Here is a 19,416-nt window from a genome sequence, read left to right as displayed (position 1 = left end):
GGTTCGGGGGGCGTGTAGTGGATTCCTCCCCTACAAACGCTGTTTGTCGCTGAGTAGCCGACCCTCTTCGAATTCCCCAGTGTATGCCTCGTGGTCAAGGTCGGTAACCAGCGCCGCCTAACATAGCGGAGGTCAACTATCAACCCACGCCTACCCCCGCTATATAAGACCTCACCCCGCCGTGACCACTCTCTTTCTACCTACAGCCACCAGCAAGCAACACCTCCTCCACTCCTGCCTGGTGGCCCTCACTCCCGCCGGCGACCATGGCGACCCACAAGCTGGTTTTCCCCTGAGCACCCTCACCAACCAGCTCTGTCCTACACCACGCTTGGACCCACACTGCCACCCACCAGCACCAAGCTGCATTGTACATCCAATACAATATGTATACAGAGAGCACATTGTGAGTTTCCTTTCTCCATCCCATCCTGAGTGTGAACCAATATCTCATAACCCCACAAATGGTGCCCCCGGAAATTCGCACTCACACAGGATGGAGGAGAAACTGATCACTCCCCCAATCTTCAATCAACATGGAAGACTGGCTTATCCACACAGATGCAGCTCTCATCGGCTCTACAACTACTGTCTCCACCACAGGTTAGACACCCTAGAGCAGCTCTGCTACTCTAAGCAGACAGCAGCTCCTCTTCCTGCCCCAAGCACCACGTCCTACCGACCCCAACACACCCGTCCTGCCTCAGACGCCGCCCCCGGCCCAGTAGTACCCCCTGCTGCTGTCTTGCACCCTGCTGCTGACGTGGCCCCTGCTCCTGATGCGGACCCACACACCCCTCTTTTCTCCCTCAGGTACCCCCTGCTACTATCCTGCACCCTGCTGCTGTCGTGGACCCTGCTGCCATCTTGCACCCTGCTGCTGTCATGCACCCTGCTGCTGTCATGGATCCTCTTCCTGACACAGCCCCTGCTCCTGATGCGGCCCCTGCTCCTGACGCAGACCCACACACCCCAGCAGGCGCTACTGAGGACTCTGTACCTGCCGCAAGAGAAGCACCACATTCCTCGCCTCCACATCCCTCCTTCTCCCTCTCTTCTCCCACAGATCTCGTGTATCTAGACAAAGTGTCTCCCATAGCGGCCGGCTCATCCATGCCCTCGCCATTATGTCTCACATGTGGCATACAACCCTGCCGACAACAAGTCTCCTGCACAGCCCGTTATGCCTCACATGTGGGATGCAACCCTGCCGACAACAAGTCTGCACCGCCCGTTATGTCTCACATGTGGGATGCAACCCTGCAGACAACACGTCTCCTACACTGCCTGGAGGGAAGGGGGAGTATTGTAGTGGATTCCTCCCCTACAAGCGCTGTTTGTCGCTGAGTAGCCGACCCTCTTCGAATTCCCCATTGTACGCCTCGTGGTAAAGGTCGGTAATCAGCGCCGCCTAACATAGCGGAGGTCAACTATCAACCAACGCCTACCCCCGCTATATAAGACCTCACCCCGCCGTGACCACTCGCTTTCTACCTACAGCCACCAGCAAGCAACACCTCCTCCGCTCCTGCCTGGTGGCCCTCGCTCCTGCTGGCGACCCACAAGCTGGTCTTCCTCTGAGCACCCTCAACAACCAGTTCTCTCCTACACCACGTTTGGACCCACGCTGCCACCCCCAGCACCAAGCTGCATTGTACATCCAATACAATATGTATACAGAGAGCACATTGTGAGTTTCCTTTCTCCATCCCATCCTGAGTGTGAACCAATATCTCATAACCCCACAGGTGCACCACTCCAAAACTGACCACGTCCAAGAGTGGGGGTTGATGGTAAGCGTTCACTGACCGAAGGTCCGCTCACACTTGCAACCTGCAGTATCCTTTTATATCAGTAGGTAGGACAACCTCCAATCCCAAATCCGGTCTGGCTGCTCCAAGAGCTCCAGCCGGAACCACCAAACGGCCCGCCTACAGGCAATGGCCTGTGTCGGACTACGGTCCGACAATCTCAACAACAACACAAGCTACTGTACTCTCCTGAACCAGCAAGACCTCCCAACAGCGCCTCACCAACCAGCTCCCTCAGAAAGCTCCTCACCCAACAGGACCTCTGAGCAAGCTTCTCACCACTCAGCAACTCCCTAGCACTGCACTGTACATACAATATATATACAGAAAACGCATTGTGAGTTTCTATTGTACCTCCATCCTGAGTGTGAAATATCTTACATGTACGTACGTATATGAGCCTGTAGTGGACGACTCCCCTACAAACTAACTGCTTAGCAGCCCACCACCTGCTATCACATTCCAATGTGCCGCCTTCCCTAGCAACCAACCAGATGTTACCGTATCTTAGCAACGAAACTAGTCACCGGCTACTTCTCGGGTTTTCCCACCATGACTCATAGCGGCTGCTGCGGGGTATATAAGCTCTGTCTCTCCCTTGAGATTCAGTCTGATCAATCTTCTTGAACAAGCAACACCTCCTCCTCTGCCGCTGCCTGGCGACCCTCGCCTCTCCTCCGCCTGCCTGGCGGTCCTCGCTCCCGCCAGCGAGCATGTCCTTCCCTGAGCTTCCTCACCAACCAACTCTCATTCTGACCATTCTTCTTGAACAAGCAACACCTCCTCCTCCGCCGCTGCCTGGCTGCCCCTCGCATCTCCTCGCCTGCCTGGCGGTCCTCGCTCCCGCCGGCGAGCATGGCGACCCACCAGCTGTCCTTCCCTGAGCTTCCTCACCAACCAACTCTCATTCTGCCCATCTTCCTGAACAAGCAACACCTCCTCCAGCAAGCTCCACGCTGTTAACATTTCATTCAACCAGGAGGCCAGCAACAGGCAACATCTTCTCTAACGAAGCTCCTGCACATCTACCTCCTTCAACAAGCTACTCACCGCACGTCTCTACCAAGCAGCCCCTCACCACACAGCATCTCCAGCACCAGACTGTCTATCATATAACTTATATATTATACAAGAAAACCACATTAGAGTTTCCTTCCATCCTGAGTGCTAGACAACATTAATATCTCGATACCCCTACAAGCCCATACAAAGAGATAATAAACAAGCAAAGAGAATTTGACAACTGGCCACATACAGTACGCTACAATACCACCCTCAGTGTCAAGACCTGACAGAATGGGCAAACTGTACTCCAAGCTTTGTCAATAAATTTGTTAAACTAAAAAAAAAAAAAACTCCAGTGGGTGGGCTTCCTGTGCACGTCATGGTCCCGCTCCCACAACTTCTTGCCCCCCCCCACCCCTTTTGATATTCCTGGATCCGACCCTGATATAACGGACTGTTCTGAGCTTATCATTTTTTTAAAAATTAATTTACTCAGTATTGAAATTACAGAAGTATTATTAACACAGTTTAGAGGAAACATAGTTCGTATAACATTTAAATGTACGCGAAGAAAGACAAGTTATGTTATATACTGTACACTATTGTAGTGGAAAGCATCATGGTGAGGTACCGTGATCTGCCCTGTGCCCGTATGCCATTGTCATGACTCATACTTCTTGCCGTATGTTGCTAAGCTGCATTTCACATCCTTTATGATCTATCCATATCTGTAATGACGGAAAACTTGTTTTGTATTTTTGGTGTATCTATACCTGCTTAGTGTGATTTTTGTCGATATGCATGCAAAGTTGAATGATTGGTAAAGGATAATGAACATTTTGTCCAGACATCCTGGGCTACCGTGTCCTTGTTCCTTAACCCGCCCCAAGCCACTCTCGACATCACATCTCATCTTTCTGCCATACTTGTTTACATATTGGCAGAAACAGTATGTAATTATTATTTTATACACAGGTATATTACAACACTCGGCAGGATTGTAAAACTCTGTCCAGGAAAGATCAAAACCTACAGTAACAGAACAGACTTAATGCACCGTCTCGGACAGTCCCCTTACAATACCTTAAGGTCATCTATAATGATTACAAACTAACACCTATATAATGTCTTTACATACAAGTATTTCGTGCTTATTCCTTGAGTAAAAACGTAATGTATTAAATATAATGAGTTTACAGATAGTTATTCAAAGGTTAAAGATTGGACAAGTAATGAGAAAGGGTTACGATATTTGCACTGACGTAGTATTGGAACAAGTCGAATGAAAGAGGGTGGGGAAGATAGTGCTGGTGTGTGATTATCATATAAACATTTATTATGCGGCTAGTGTAGTACCCATCGGCCGATCATTAGAATAGCAGGAAGTAGATTGGACCTGTGTGTACACATATCGTAGGAAAAAGTAATCATGACGGAGTATAAGCTGGTAGTTGTTGGAGGTAAGATCTAGAGCTGTCAGTAGACTTGTTGGATTTTAGTCACCTGTAGTAGCTTAATCTACTACTTATTAACACACACACACACACACACACACACATATATATATATATATATATATATATATATATATATATATATATATATATATATATATATATATATATATATGTAATAACATAACTGAAATCCTGTAAGTTATCGCCAGTAATTATTTTGCAGGGGTTGAGTCCAATAGTTTCATTATGGGTATACAGTATTTAGCTAATTCTGACGACACTAGTTCAAAGATATTGTCATATTGGTAATTTTTTGTTAACCACCCATCACCTTTTTACATAGGTTAGGTTAGGACGTGACCTGTTAGGTTAGTGCATAGACCTAGTTAAGTTTTAACCTTTTTTCCCAGGAAAAATAAATATTTTTGCTAGCGAAGAAAATATTTTTCTGGGTCCGACTTATTACCCAAATGTAGCCGCAATGAAGTCAAATAATGGTCCTACATGAATAAATCGGACTGCCAACCACTTCTCGACTAGTATTTGGTGTCACAAAGTCACAAAAAATTGGAAAACTTAATTTAAACTGAGTTAATAGATCGCGTGTTTGTACCGAGGGAGCGAGTAATTACCCGAATGTACCCAAATGTAGTCGCAGTGAAGTCAAATGATGGTCCTACAAGCATAAATCAGGCTGTGAATCACTTCTCGATTATTATTTGGTGTCATAAAGTCACAAAAAATTGGTAAACTTAATTTAATCTGAGTTGTGTTAGGTTAGGTACATGCACTCGATCTATTAACTCAGATTAAATTAAGTTTACCAATTTTTTGTGACTTCGTGACAAGAAATACTAGTCGAAGTTAGGTTAGGTTAGGTACATGCACTCAATCTATTAACTCAGATTAAATTAAGTTTACCAATTTTTTGTGACTCCGTGACACCAAATACTAGTCGAGAAGTGATTGGCAGTCCGATTTATTCATGTAGGACCATTATTTGACTTCATTGCGGCTACATTTGGGTAATTAGTCGGACCCTTCTAAAACTACATCTTGCGCTTGTGAGACCTTACTTGGATTACACAGTTCAGTTCTGGTCACCGTATTACAGAATGGATATAGAATCCCTAGAAAGAATTCAGAGGAGAACCTTGAGTACAGAGACAGGTTAAAGCATCTTAATTTGCACTCCCCGAGAGACGTAGAATGAGGGGTGATATGAGTGAGGTGTATAAGTGGAAGTCAGGGCTAAACAAAGGGGGCATTACAAAGGTACTCAAACTAACCAACCAGGAATGAACTCGTAAACATAGGTTTGGAAATAGAGTAGTGGATGAGTGGAACAAGTTCCCAAACATCATCATTAACTCAAATTTGCTGGATAGCTTCAAACATAGGTCGGATGGATATATGAGCAATAGCGGTTGGGTGTAAACGGGACTGCCCATTATGGGCAATAGGCCCGCTGCAGTTTCCTCCATTCTTATGTTTTTATCTTCTTACGTTAGCCTAACCTACCTAACCTAACCTAACCTACCTAACATAACCTAACCTACTATTGCTGATTCCTAACTAAAATAGAATCCTAGTGATATCCGAAATGTCTATTTGGATAAAAATTAATATTAACTCCCCTCACCTAACTTCCTTACCTGTGCATTGTCATTTCGATTTTCTCATTACTGTAGCAGTCAAACAGCATCAATGGAAAAACAATGTGTGAAATTATCATTTTGGTCATCCAAATATTTGAAATGAAGGTCAGAATCGGTCAAAACACATAAAAAACTATTGGAAAAACATAATTTCAACCTAACCTAACCCCACTGGATGACCGAAATAATAATAATACCCCAAAAAAAAAAAAAAAAAATCCAATATAAATCATAACAAACACATGCGATGAGATTGTTGTTCATTTCTTGACGTGTAAACAAAGGCAGCCGGCGCTCCTGCATATCACACTGTGAACCAAAACATGGTCACCATTGGAGATATGACTGCACCATAATTATAATTATGGTAAATATTTTATTTCTTCATCTACAAAGGACACAGATGTGAAATTACTGCCATATGATCAGTGTTCGTGGTGTTTTTATTCCGTTGTTTCCTTCTTCTTTCTTGCCCTGCCCACTAACAAGTAATTTACGATAACAGAATACTCTAAAAAAAAATGCAATGATGTTGCCTCGATTTTTTTTACTATCATCCAAACAATATCTCCTGAAAATGTGGTGTAAATCCATGAAGTCCTTCTGGTGTTAACAGTGTCCTCCACCTTTACCTTATTTTGTGCTATTAGCAATTAATAAATATAGCAACCTTTTCATTTAATTTTAAATATTTTTAATGTTTTTCATTTCCCTCTATGATTATGAATCACCTGTAACATGCTGGGCATGAAAGATGAGGGAAATTATGTGGTAAAAAACGGTAAAAAGCTGATCATATGGCTCCCATTTCATCTATCTACGTGTTTTGTAGGTGAAGAAATTTATTATTTACCATATATAGCTATTCCGCCGATAGTTCTCGTGCTGTTCTGTCCTGTCCATTTCTGCCCGCTCTTAAACTAATAATTTTTCAGTCCGGTCTTTGTAAACATTTAGAAGTAATGATCGAACGTCACAAAGGTTTTATTACCATGAATATTAGCTTGATTGTCATTTGTTTTTAATGTTATAAGCTTCACGTTCCTGGTTCTTTTGTTATTGTGTGCAAATCACTTTATATTTTTTTGTTTTCAGGCAATACCGTAGGTTTTAAACTTATTATATGTATAAAGGATAAGATTCATATAGAGTACCTATGTACGTAGTTGGATTTGAATCCCATATTATGGGTTTGGATACATTTCCAATTTCTTCTAAGTGAAATGTATGTTCCTATAGTTGTTCTTCCACAAGGGGAGAGACAAGAAAGCCATCTTGTGTTTAACTACTCCACATAGTTGTAGCATCCTGTGTGGGTTATTTATTGTATCACAAGTTATCTGTGCTTGTGGAGGATGAAGACCATCTCCAAGAGTTCATCTGTTAACATGAACTAATTGGTAGGACATAAAAGTGTTCAAAAAGCAGTGTAGAGCTGACAGTCAAGAAGAAATATGTTTTTCAATGCAAAAACTGAACCGATCATACTTTTACATAAAAAATGAGCAAAAGTTAAATTACACTTTGCTGCTCAAAAAAAATGCTTACATTGGTAGCTGATATCAAAGTAAGTTCTTTCTGCTTAATTTGCCCAGGGGGCAGAGCCCCACTGTTAGGAAGTTAGGTAAGGTTAGGTTAATTAGGTCAGGTTCTGTGCATTTTTGTTTCCATTTTCGTGTTAGTACCATGTAAATACAGGTAGTAAGTATCTCCAGAAATTTTGGTGCTAAATCCTAAAAATCTTCTGGTGCTGTCTGCTTCACCATCACCAAAAGTTCATCCATCAATACCAGTGATAATTACTGCAGTTTTGTGGTGGTATAGCAGTGGTGAACTTGCCTCTAATCATTGTGTCCTGGGTCCAGTCCCTGGGTCAGATGTGAGAAGGGTGTTATTCAGTGTGGCCTTACCAAATACTGTACCTTATTGTAGGTTTTCTCCAGGTACTGTGCTCATGTTTCTTCTGCACTATAACAAGACATTGAAGGTCATAATAGAGATAAGATGACAGCTGTGTGACGATAATAATGCAGGGATATGGTGCTGTTTCTTAAAGAGTATGAAATGGAGGCATTAATATGCATGAAACATTACTGCTCATGTAAATAGTTGAAGCACAAACATAGCATACTTTATTTATTTACAGTAAAACTAAGGAAAATGTAATACAGAAATCTCTGTTTGCTTGAATCTTCAATCCCTTTAACTCTCCAAAAGCTGGATTTTTTTTTTTAGAAATTCCTGGGAAAATCTCTCCATTCCAGGTATCCGAATGAGTTTCTGAGGATTGCATTCTGTGCATTTCCAGAAAATTCTAAGAAAAACTGTTCTGAGTATTCGAACAAATTTATGATAGATTGCATCATGTTTCTGACGCATTGATGCTTGTTGTATGCGTGGGTGGGTAGGTTCAGATTGCTTGTGAGCTACGATTGGTCTATCTCATCAAACTCTTGCATCGTGAGACACTGAGTTACTGGTAATTGTTTGTTGTCATTCTACTGTAAAGGCTTGTTCATGTTTTCATTACTGTTTTTGCATATGATCTGTGTTGTGCAGTACTGTACTGTATATTACTGCACCAGCATATAATCTGCCAAGAATACCATTTTTAGATGTAAAAAGTGATGCAGTTATGTATACATACTGTACTGTATACATTCAATAAGTGAAAGTGCAATCACTCACATGTATTTGTATACAGTACACCTAAAAGGTTACTCTGCCCTAATTAGTCTTGGAACAGTGCTCAACTGCATGTCCAGTCATACAATAAAGCTCAACTCTACCCCTCCATGCCTCCACATTCCCCCCCCCCGTCCACCTCCTTCCGTCTTAACTCGTGGCTCGGTATTGTGTTACTGTCATCTCACTGTCTGTTTAGGCCGTAGTTGACGGCCAGCAAATTAAAAAACAACGCCCCGACTGTGTCTACACAGTCCTCTGACATTGTCCATTACTGTATTTTTATGTGTATGTCTCGTTATTAATCCTGTACAGTATTTGTCAACCTTCATAGTATATTGTATTACTGTAGTTTCATTATAATCACTAAACTTTCTGTGTTTATTTTTTTACAAAGCAATATTTTGTCTCACTACATCAAAGAGGAAAATTAGGTTTCTTAGCAATTTAGCTTTTATGCTATAGATTGAAGGCTATTAACTACAACAAATCAGTCAATCCCTTCCTAATTTACCATCTTTTTTTCCAAAACTTCCTTTCTATTTTCAAACCTCTATCTGTCCTTCTGTCTGTCTCTACCAAGTTATCACTTTCTCCTAGTAACACTAAGCCTACCTGGTTCTATATTGAAGTCACTATCACACTGACCAGACTTACCGTTGAGCTTCTACAAATACAGTCTCTCCTCGACTTACGACGAGGTTCCATCCCGACGACCAGGTCGTAAGTCGAAAAGGTGAAAATAATACATAGAAATTCTAAAATGGGTGTCTCTTTTATGCGTGCCAGCCATATTAAAGGGAATTACAAACGAAAAATTTTTCAGTATACAGCGCGATCATTAATGTCGTGACTCGAAAATACATAATGTGAAAAATATTTTATACGACCATGGCCGTCGTATGTCCGGGTTGTCGTAAGTCGAGGAGAGACCGAACACTATTGCCGTGTACCATCTATTCACATAAACATCTAAAAACCGAAGATCCACAGTCTCCCGAAATTATGTGATACATTGGACACACATGGAAGTAACGGTGTCATGTGAGGTAAATTACTTTATAGTTTGCTAAAATTATATGCTGTATAGCATAATGTTTTGCAGATTAAATTACTGTATATGCCTAGCCAAGTTATAGTACTGTACCAACAAAGCATAATATAAAAATAAATAAATACTGTAGTATGTTTTCATTTGACTGCTTACTTCAGGCTCTGTATGGCTTGAGAACACACCACCTATTTTAAAATGTGTTTGCTGGCCATGAAAGATGGAGGCTGTCCTAATAGCAAGATATATAAATTTCCCAGTACTGTGACACATCAGTCTGAGAGGAAAGGGTTACACTCAACAGAGGTCTGCTGCCTATGTTGTTTTGGTGGTTGAAGATTGACTGGGCATGATTGAAAGACGTCGGTATGATGTCATAAAGTGTGATAGTGCCTTAATATGCCGCCTGTATTTCACCAGTCCATAGTTTTTCTGCCTCTTCACAGCCTTTCACCCCACCCTATTTCACAGTCTTCTTATCCACCCAATCCTTTCTGTTTTCCAGCCAAAAATTGCTCCCTCACCCCTGCCCCTCTTACCGAGACAGAATAACCCCTTACAAACACTATGGTACATACTCAGTACAATTTATTTGTAGAACTGTGTTCTGCGTATGTGCTTAATAGGATCTTCATTATGCTTCAGGACCATAAATGTAATTATAACTTGAAGCATTATTAAAGATTATAAACTACTGTACTGTACTGTATATACATGTATAATCAAAGACAAAAGTCGTGTTGCAGTTTTGTCCGAAGATTAAATATAACTAATGAAACATTATGAGAGCCCCCTACCACAAGGCAGAGCACACCAAAAGTTTGGCCCTTCAGCACACATTTTCACCAAATTTCATGACACTACTTTTGTCTTTCATTGTACACACACACACACACATGACCGGATGTGGTCTAGCGTATCTGACAGCTACGCACTGACTGAGTTAAGCCTGCTCATAGAATCGGCAAGAGTTTGATCCCCACCGTGGCGGGGTGGTTATTAGGTAGTACGTATTACCATACATCTACACCTCACTCTTACCCCTAGAAGGCATGACAGTGTCAAAGTTCTAGAACCTGCCAAACTGGGTCTGTGTTAGATAATAAACAACAATCATATATATCATTATAATAGTGCTGAGTATTTTATAAAATATTAATATTGACCAACAAGGTGAAAGCTTTCTCATACCAAAATGGGTGGTAGTGTTGGCTATTATTATAGCTTATGGATATTTTTTAACCAAGATAAAGTGTTTATAGAGTTTGAAAAAAAAAGAAGTAATATAATCAGTCAGTAATTAAAGTTTCATTGACATGGAGTGTTGTATCAATTTGAGTAACTGTCTTGGCATTTGGTCGACATTATAGTGGACATGGTGGTAGAAGTCCTGTAGTATTATGGGGTGTGATAGAGTTTAACTGTGTATCAATAAAAGTATTGTACCCTGTACTGTACTGTACTGGATATGAGTACATGTGCTTATGGTAGAACAGTACCGTATAGCTGTCACTGATGTTTGTTTAGGGATTCAAATCATTTGAGATGTTAAGAAACACAGAGTCTGCCTATTGTTTTTATTTTCCATCCAGTACCACCCAGATCTATTCAGTCAGTCATAACATTAAATGGGTTGGGAGGTGAAGGAGGGAAGGGAGGGAGGGTGTCGTAAAACAACTGCAGGACCAGGTGGCAACTACTTGTATATTTATCCATAAAACAGGTTTGTTGTGTTTTCAATACCTGACACTATTCAATTATATACACAACAAATATACTGTATTCATAACATATATTTAAGAATGACACATAAATAATGGGTTATTTTGGAATTCAGACAGTTCTTTATGGAAAGTGTTAACAGATAATTTGACCCACACAAGAACCATAGGCATATCCAAATACTTGTGGGTGACTGTACCATATGTACAGTACTGTACAGTCACAATCTAAAGTTTATTTACCCCCCTAGCTGGAGGGAAGGCAAACCCAAGGTTGAAGAAAGGCCAGGTGAACGGACATACACTCATTAAGTAGTTTGGTGATGAGGTAATATGACGGTGGGGCTCACACACCACCACCAGTACAAAGTCACTCAGGCAAAACGCTCAAGCACAGGTATGGAATATGATTCGAAACATTGACATGATATGGTATGTTAATGGGCTATAATGATTGTATGAATATTAATATATGTATAACGACAGCACAAAGCATACTGTATGTCTGTTTGTCTGGCCTCTCTTCAACCTTGGCTTCACTTTCCTTCCAGACGGGGGTAAAGAAACTTTGGATTGTGACTGTATATAGCAGAATGGACAGTGTATACCTACTGTAGGGTAGTGTGTTGGGGGTGTATGTACAGTATGCAGTGAGCGTACAATCCCTCTTTCATAGAGGGAGAGAAGAGTGACAGTTAACAACAACTGCTACAGTAGATGGTACAGGACAATGACAGGCCATCCTGTATCATATTACCATTTGGCCAGCCTGCATCACAACCTCACGATGACGCATCTGCTGAGGAGTACAGTATAGTCAATTGTATATTGTACAGTAGTATATTTTGTTTACTTACTAAACAGTACTGTATATTTTATGTGTATAGTGGTATATAAGGAACATAAGAATGGAGGAAACTGCAGCGGGCCTATTGGCCCATACTGGGCAGTCCCGTTTACACCCAACCCCTATTGCTCATATAAGCGTCCAACCTATGTTTGAAGCTATTCAGCGTATTCGAGTTAATGATGATATTTGGTAACTTGTTCCATTCATCCACTACTCTGTTTCCAAACCAGTGTTTACCTATTTCACGCCTAAATCTAAATTTGTCTAATTTAAAACCATTGTTACGAGTTCGCTCCTGGTTGGATAATTTGAGTACCTTTGCAATGTCCCCCCTATTTAGCCCCGCCCTCCACCCACACACCTCTATCAGGTCGCCCCCCGCTCCAAGTGATGTGCGTAGTTAAGTTCTTGAAAATCTTTCAAACCCGGAACTGCTCTGCACCAATTATTCTGGCTAATGGGAAGATTATAAATTTTTTTTTAATTCCTGCACCTGTTATGAGTTATTCATAACATGAGTTATTCATGAGGTACAAAATAAGTTTTCTGCTTTAGAGATTCTTTGTTAGGTCATGGGTTGTTTATCCCTCATGACTGCAAGTTAGGGTTCGTAAATGTTCAGTCTATCAGAGTACCATCTGTGAATCTGAGGGTTGGCGACCACAGGCTCTAATTTAGCATTACAGTACGGTATTTGTTTTGCTGAAAAAGATGCAGTGTATCTTTGTTTAAAAAGTCATACTAATTTCATTTTAGAATTACCAAAGAATTGCAAATTTTTGTATGATGGAAGAAGAGTCCGAAAAGATCTGGCAAGTGCTTGTGAGTGTATAAGTCCATTCCATTTAGTCAGATGGTTGTTTTTTGCTCATATCTGAAGCTACTGTTTGAACATAAATATGGCAAATCTTTGAAGTGATTTGTCATCTTTTGGGCAAATGTTGTATTGAAACTATTAAAGGTACTGTAATTGCAAATTATTTCCTTTTTTTTAAGAATGTACCATATTTTACGGCATATTAGACGTACGGCCATATAAGACATCCCACCCCCTCCCCCCCATTTTAGCAGCGAGTATTTAGGGAAAACTTTTGTGTATTTTCCTCCTGTAGCCATAGTTTGCTTAAAACAATATTTACAGTACCAGTAAATGTGAGGAATAATTAAAAATAGTACCAATAAATAAGTTACAACAAAAAATACTGTATTGCTAAACCAGTAAATAAAAGCCAAATGAAAGTTTAACACAGTCGCCATATGCAGATACAGTACAGTAGTGTACTGTACACTAGCTAAAGCAACTATCTGTGCATACTTTGTGGGAAACGATATGAGACTATGGACGATAAATTTTGGTATACCCCGGTAGGGTGTGTCATACGGAGGCGAATTTTTTTTTTTTTTTAGTTTGAAAAATCGGCCCATGGTATTAATGATGTAGTTCTATGTGCAGAATCATGTGATATCTTCAGATTTGAAAAGTTTTCATTTTTTGCTAGGTAAATTTTAACTTGAAATCTTATGAAAATTCAGTATTCCCACCCTTTTACCAACACCACTAAATAGCTTATTTAAAGTAAAGTAAATGTATCAGGTTAATTTATTAGGATGAAAATGATCCAGAATAGTGAAACGAATGATCTTGACACATTTATTAAATTTAATATTCCTTTAGAAAACAAAATAATCAAATACAAAAACCGGTTTTACTACTACGACCCGGTGTTGCTGCACACCATAGAGAACATGTCTTTCTTGCTTCTGTTTCTACTCATCACCTCCCTGCTGACCACCTGAGCTCGGATGTAGCCTTCCCTCCTCTCCTGGCTGTACACGTGACTGCTGGCCTCGCTCACTTGCTGTACACAGCACTCTATACTCTGGGTGTGCGAGGGCCAGGCAGGGACATGCATGGGGTTGTCCAGGAAAGCTCTGACTTGAACATTGGTGAGGCTGCAGGTAAGAGGGGCTCACTGCCAGCCTGGATGTTATCCAGATCTATGAGATCAGTGAGGGTCTTGGCACCTAGATTGACTTCAGGAGTCTTCCTGACCCTGAAGGAATCGTCACCAACTGATTCGTCATGCCCAGATCCTCTCATAAGTCTCATATCCAAGATCTTTTTGACTGCCACTCTTCTCTCCTCCTCATCCTTACTGCAGAGCATTGTCTGCAGAACTGCCTCTGGATGAGCATACCAGGAAGATCTCCTCACAGTCTGCTCCACAATCTGAACAACCTTCCTTGGCTGACTCCTCAGGAGCTCAAGCTAGAAGAGAACATGCCTCGGACCTTCGGAGAACGATGACTTGACCTTGGTGTTGAACCAATCTGGCAAGTAGACACTCACGATGAATTAGACAATAAGTCTCAGGTTGTGAAGCTGGTTCCCTTTCAGTTTATGATGAGCGACCCAAATTCTGCAGAACCATAGAGCTGTTGTGAGCCACCTAGAATGTGAGACTGGACCTATCTGCTGGTATGCAAGTCTGTCAGGCATGACCCCAGTTTTGATGGCACTGCAAATCATGTAACCATAGTACTGGTCAGTACTCAGGTCGTCAATGACAGTATGTGCAAGCTCAATGAGTGGAGGGCCAACTGTGATTTTTTCAAAGCTCAGATTTATTTCTAACTCAGTGGCAGAGTCCAGCATCTTGCCAAGAGGACCAGACCATCTGTTGTTTGAAAGAGTCTTGCCATCCAGCTCCTGGATCAGATGTCTGAGTGGCAACTCGTTGGTGTGGAGGTCACAAACAATCCAGACCAGCTTCCTCCCAATCTTCCGCTCTATCCACTGTATGACCCCCCCTTGCCACCCTGTGTTCGTGTTGGTGCTGTCCCCTCCAATGGCCTGCAGGGTCTGGTTTACGTTCCTCTCTCTGAGCCAGTTCACAGTGTTATCTGCCACTATCTCAGCTGGTTTCCTGATGTCATCTTTCTCTGGAGTGAAATGCCACAAATACTTCCCTCCTGGTTCACTGCAGCAGGAGTAGTGTTCCTCCTTCACCATGGCAGGGAACAACTTGTCAGAATCTCCAACTTTCATGAACACTTTAGTGTCATCCCTTCTCCCATCTAAGAACAAACAATTGATTCCATTTTCTCTTATCCCCTTATCAAACTCCTCTTCTAGGTTACTGACAAGTTTCTCCTGAGCTCTCCTTACTTTGTTATGATCTATCACCAGGTGAACATCATCAGGTGTTATCAAACCACCGTCAGTCCAGGCAGCTGTTGCTATCTCTGCAGTTTCTCTGAGACCAGTGTGGTGTCGCATGCTGGCCAGAGCTATGCTCGGGATATCTTTCCTATTTCGAATCTTATGCCTGGAAGGTTTGGGATCATTATTTTCTGGGTGAGGGACAAAGTCACCATTCTCCTGGTCAGCACTCGGATCAGCCATGGGGAAGTCATTAAACTCTGAATCAGCTTGACTTAATCATCGGCCTTTTTTACCTCACCCTGGGCCTTCTCAAGTCTCTTTTCCTGCAACTCTTCTCCTCTTCTGTCTCTCTGTGGCAGCCTCCTGTCTCTTGGACTCCGGAATATCTTGGCTAGAAATCATGAGAGCCCCTATACTGCCAGTCTTCTCTCTCTGTGCTTTGACAAATGCCAGTTCGATCACAGGAATCTTCAGTTCACGCTTGCAAATACAGGAGATGTGGGCCTCGGATTTACAGTCACGATCGCATCCAAACTCAGGACAGAGAACAATTGGGCACTTGCAAGTAATTATGTCAAATAACTGGTCCAGTTGCTTGGCAAAGCTGTCCTTAACTGCAAGTTTTCCTCTCCCAAGAGAGATATCTCTTGCCTTTTCCCAACTGGCTAGCAGTCTCACTAATCTTCTTCTGACTTGTTATGACTGGAGGTTTGAACTGAGCGTTAGCCAGAGTGTACTGTGCCAAGACAGCTTTGGTCATATCACTGGCAATGTCTTTGTTTGTGTAAGTTCTTTGGTTCTTTCACTGATTTGCCTGATTAAAACACCGTATCTCAAAGCATCTCTCAATGTAGGCAACTCCGACTTCAGGAGCTCTCTCCCAGACCCAAGATAGTGACTGAGATGGCTGGATTTTTGGTTCCTCGTCCTGACACAAGCAGCCATCGCAAATATTATCAACTTATAAATGCATCAGAATCTGAAACAGAAAAAAATATTGTTAGTTGGGTTGTTAAAGAATGAAGTCAGAAAGCAATGTTCACTATTTAATTGTAATGCACTAATGCAGCTGTACGTTAGATTTTCGATAAATTTCACGCTAAAACTTACCTAGCAAAAGGTTGCAAAATATTGAAACAGAAATTATTTTCTGTTTATATACACTAAAATCTACCAAAAAAGTGATGGGCCATTAGTTTTAGCTGATCTTCCCTCCTATGACACACCCTAATACCCCGGTATGTGGACTGTCACTAGTCACACGTAAAATTTCGGAGCATATCTATCCCCACCTGCACAGATAGTTGTTTTAGCTACTGTACATCTGTACTCCCTGTTTACCCTAGTAACTGTGACGCTTCCTCCGCTAATTCCCTAGCAAGGCTCCCTCCCCACCACCAACCGCCCAGCCATCCTCCCGCTCCCCCACTAAGCCAGCTAATTCGTGTGCAAAGGAATGTACTGTACACAGTGTCCTGAAAGTCTCATTCCGTTTTTAAATATTTATTAATAAAAAAACAAAAGGGATATAGTAATACAGTTTGCTGCATCATATTCCTTAGTTAATTGAGTTTTTTCTTTACAGGTGCAGTGGATTTGAGAGGTATTATCTTGGTGGAGAAGATAAGGAGTAACAATGGCATCTAATCAAGAGAAAGTGCAATGTTTTGTCTGGTTTGTTTTCCAGCTCTAATGCTTAGATTATCTGCCCTTTATAAGCATGCAGTGTTTTATGGAGTACTCGGTGTACGGATGTCTTAGGTAGATGAAGCTCCGTTGATGCGGCATGAACAGACTTTCTAGGACTTCATTGGAATGCTTCCCGAACAGATTCAATGGACTCTTCAGACATCCTTGGGCGTCCACTTCGGGGCAAGTCACAAATGCTGCCTGTTTCCAGAAACTTTTGAAACCATGCCCTAATGCTGGGTTTTGAAGGTGGCTCTTTACCAAACCTCTGGCAGAATTGTCCTTGCACTGTTGTCACTGGTTTCCTCTCTGCAAACCAGACAACACATTGCACTTTCTCTTGATTAGATGCCATTGTTACTCCTTATCTTCTCCACCAAGATAATACCTCTCAAATCCACTGCACCTGTAAAGAAAAAACTCAATTAACTAAGGAATATGATCCAGCAAACTGTATTAATACAGTGGTCCCTCGGTTAACGAGCACAATTCGAATCCAGAAGGTTGCTTGTTAACCGAGACCATTGTTTCAATGGGTTTTTGGGTAATTGGTTCTAGCTCACCGAAAATTGCCTAAAATCAACAAAAAAGGTAGTAAAGTACACTTACTTTGAGGTGTGTATGTAGAAGGCTCCTGGATGATGATGATGATGGGAATTAGAATGGGGGTGGAGGAGAAGGGAGAAGAGAAGGCATTGGGGTGGAAGAGAAGTCACTCCATGGTGCCATTTTACCCATAAAATTTTAGTTCTCTTGGTGTAATTCAAGATTCTTTTCTTTAAATCAACACTGCTCTGCATTATATATTGTCAATATGTAAAATGAATTTCAAATTGACCAATAATTTGACTGGAAACACAGAAAAAAAGCGTTTAGTTGAAGAGAGTCTCAAGCAAGATGTTACCTCCACTGAAAAGACAGAGACTGACGCCTGTTTGATGTGTTGACAGGCTGTTTGGCGCGCATAAAACTAGTTTCCTGTACTTCAATTATGTTCAATAATTGTTAAAATGACTAAAAAATTTAATACAGAGGTCCCTTCGTTAACGAGCACAATCCGTTCCAGCAGGTTGCTCATTAACCGAAACCATTGTTTCAATGGGTTTTTGGGTAATTGGTTCCAGCTCACCGAAAATTGTCTAAATTAAAAAAAAATGGTGGAAAAGTTCACTTACTTTGAGGTGTGTATGTAGAAGGCTCCTGGATGATGATGATGATGTGAATTTGAAGTGGGAGGTGGAGGAGGAGAAGGGAGAAGAGAAGGAAGTGGAGGTGGAGGAGAAGCATTTTACTGCTTCTTGGAAGGTGAGTCACCTTCCATGAAAATGTCAGGAACCTCTGGACTGACAGATTCTCCACCATGAACATCCTCTCTCCTTCTTGAAGTGGAAGGCTGAGGGGTAGCATCTTGTTCCCTCTGCCTTTTACTGAAGAAAGTGTCAATTGTGGTCTGTGGGGCATCTGTCCTCCTCACCATTAACTTATGTTTAAAGAAGGAGACCACTGAGTCCTCAACATGACACAAAGTTAGTTCAGTTTTTTCCACTTCTGGGTGCTTTGAAGCCAGTTCTCTGAACTTCTCCCAGTAGTAAATCACATCTTTCAACTGTTTAGCTGACATAAGGTCATCACTTTCAATTTCCTCCTCACCACTGTCAGCCTCTACCTGTAACATCTCATGCAGTTGTTTCAAGTCATCAGGAGTAAGTTCCTCCTCATGAGACATCACAAGCTCTTCCACATCCTCCTCCTCCACTTCAAGGCCCAATGACTGACCAATGGACACAATCTCCTGGTCCAACTCTGTTTCTTCCTCAAATCCCTCAAAATCATGGACTACTGTTGGCCACAGTGCTTTTCATGAAGAATGGAGGGATCTAGTGGAGACGTCTTGCCATGATGACACAATCAATTTTACAGCCTCCAGGCTTCATCTCTGGTGATGAATGTTCTTTTGGGCATCTTTTTCCAAAACAGCCCAGTTTCGTCCACATTGAACACTTGCTGTGGAAGATAATTTTCTTCTTCCATCAGTTTTTTAAATTCATCAAAAACTTTACTGCCCCTTCCTTATCAGCACTAGCAGCTTCACCATGCCTAACAACACTGAAAATGTCACTTCTTTTCTTAAATTTTTCGAACCAGCCTTTGCTGGCCCGAAAATCTTCAAATTCTGTGCCTGAAGAACCAGGTTGGTCTGTCTTTAAATGTTCGTAAATCTCCCTGGCTCTTTCACAAATGAATTCAGTAGAAACTGAATCACCTTTCATCTGTTTTTCCCAAATCCAGATGATAAGTAACCTCTCAGTTTCTGCAATTAGGG

General features: G+C 41.7%; 1 protein-coding gene across 2 annotated transcripts in view; it reads left to right on the top strand.

Moving 5' to 3' along the window:
* Positions 1–4,094: 4,094 nt before the first annotated feature.
* LOC121862408 (GTPase HRas) overlaps positions 4,095–19,416 on the top strand; it is a 141,024-nt gene continuing 125,702 nt past the window's right edge. The window contains exons 1-2 of one of the 2 annotated variants that reach the window (XM_042360675.1): positions 4,095–4,276; positions 11,640–11,785. In XM_042360675.1, coding sequence (XP_042216609.1) covers positions 11,722–11,785 — 64 coding nt within the window. In that variant the 5' untranslated portion in view covers positions 4,095–4,276; positions 11,640–11,721. The remainder of the gene's footprint in view (positions 4,277–11,639; positions 11,786–19,416) is intronic. The other variant, XM_042360676.1, reaches the window with a different exon arrangement.

The sequence above is a fragment of the Homarus americanus genome, unplaced genomic scaffold, assembly GCF_018991925.1.
Source record: "Homarus americanus isolate GMGI-L3 unplaced genomic scaffold, GMGI_Hamer_2.0 scaffold31037, whole genome shotgun sequence".
NCBI classification, from domain to species: domain Eukaryota; kingdom Metazoa; phylum Arthropoda; class Malacostraca; order Decapoda; family Nephropidae; genus Homarus; species Homarus americanus.
The sequence above is the reverse complement of the archived record's forward strand: the minus strand, read 5'-3'. Positions and strand labels throughout refer to the sequence as shown.